Source organism: Myotis lucifugus, unplaced genomic scaffold (assembly GCF_000147115.1).
Source record: "Myotis lucifugus unplaced genomic scaffold, Myoluc2.0 scaffold_14, whole genome shotgun sequence".
NCBI classification, from domain to species: Eukaryota; Metazoa; Chordata; class Mammalia; order Chiroptera; family Vespertilionidae; genus Myotis; species Myotis lucifugus.
Window position 1 is genome coordinate 10,719,135 of NW_005871062.1, and position 358 is coordinate 10,719,492.

Genomic DNA, 358 nt, shown 5'->3' on the forward strand with positions numbered 1-358 from the left:
GCGCGCTGGCCTCGCGGCAGATGGCCTGGCCTCGGCCGCAGACACCCGCCCACCCGCCGGGCGGCGCGCTGGTTCCTGCTCGGGTCCCAGGCCCCCCGCGAGCCTGGCCGCGCTCGTCTAGGCCCCCAGAGACGCCAAGGCCGATCTCACCAGCATGGCCACGTTCCTGGACTCTCCCGGGTCCAGGCTCCGGACCGGCGGGGAGGGGCTGCTCCTCTGCAGCTGGGAGGGGGGAATGCAGAGGTCGCTTTGGTCTCCAGAGGCGGGTGGGTGGCGGTTCAGACCAAGTATCCCTGGGGGAAGGTGACCTCGACATGGCCCTGTAGGGTCTGTTCAGAAACAGAGCTGCTGTCATCAA

The 358-nt window shown here is 69.8% G+C and overlaps 1 protein-coding gene across 1 annotated transcript in view; it reads right to left on the minus strand.

Annotated features, from left to right (window-relative positions):
• Positions 1-156, minus strand: part of DVL3 (dishevelled segment polarity protein 3) — a 16,685-nt gene extending 16,529 nt beyond the window's left edge. The window contains exon 1 of the mRNA XM_006084923.3: positions 151-156. Within this exon, the coding sequence (XP_006084985.3) occupies positions 151-156 (6 nt within the window). The remainder of the gene's footprint in view (positions 1-150) is intronic.
• Positions 157-358: the final 202 nt, after the last annotated feature.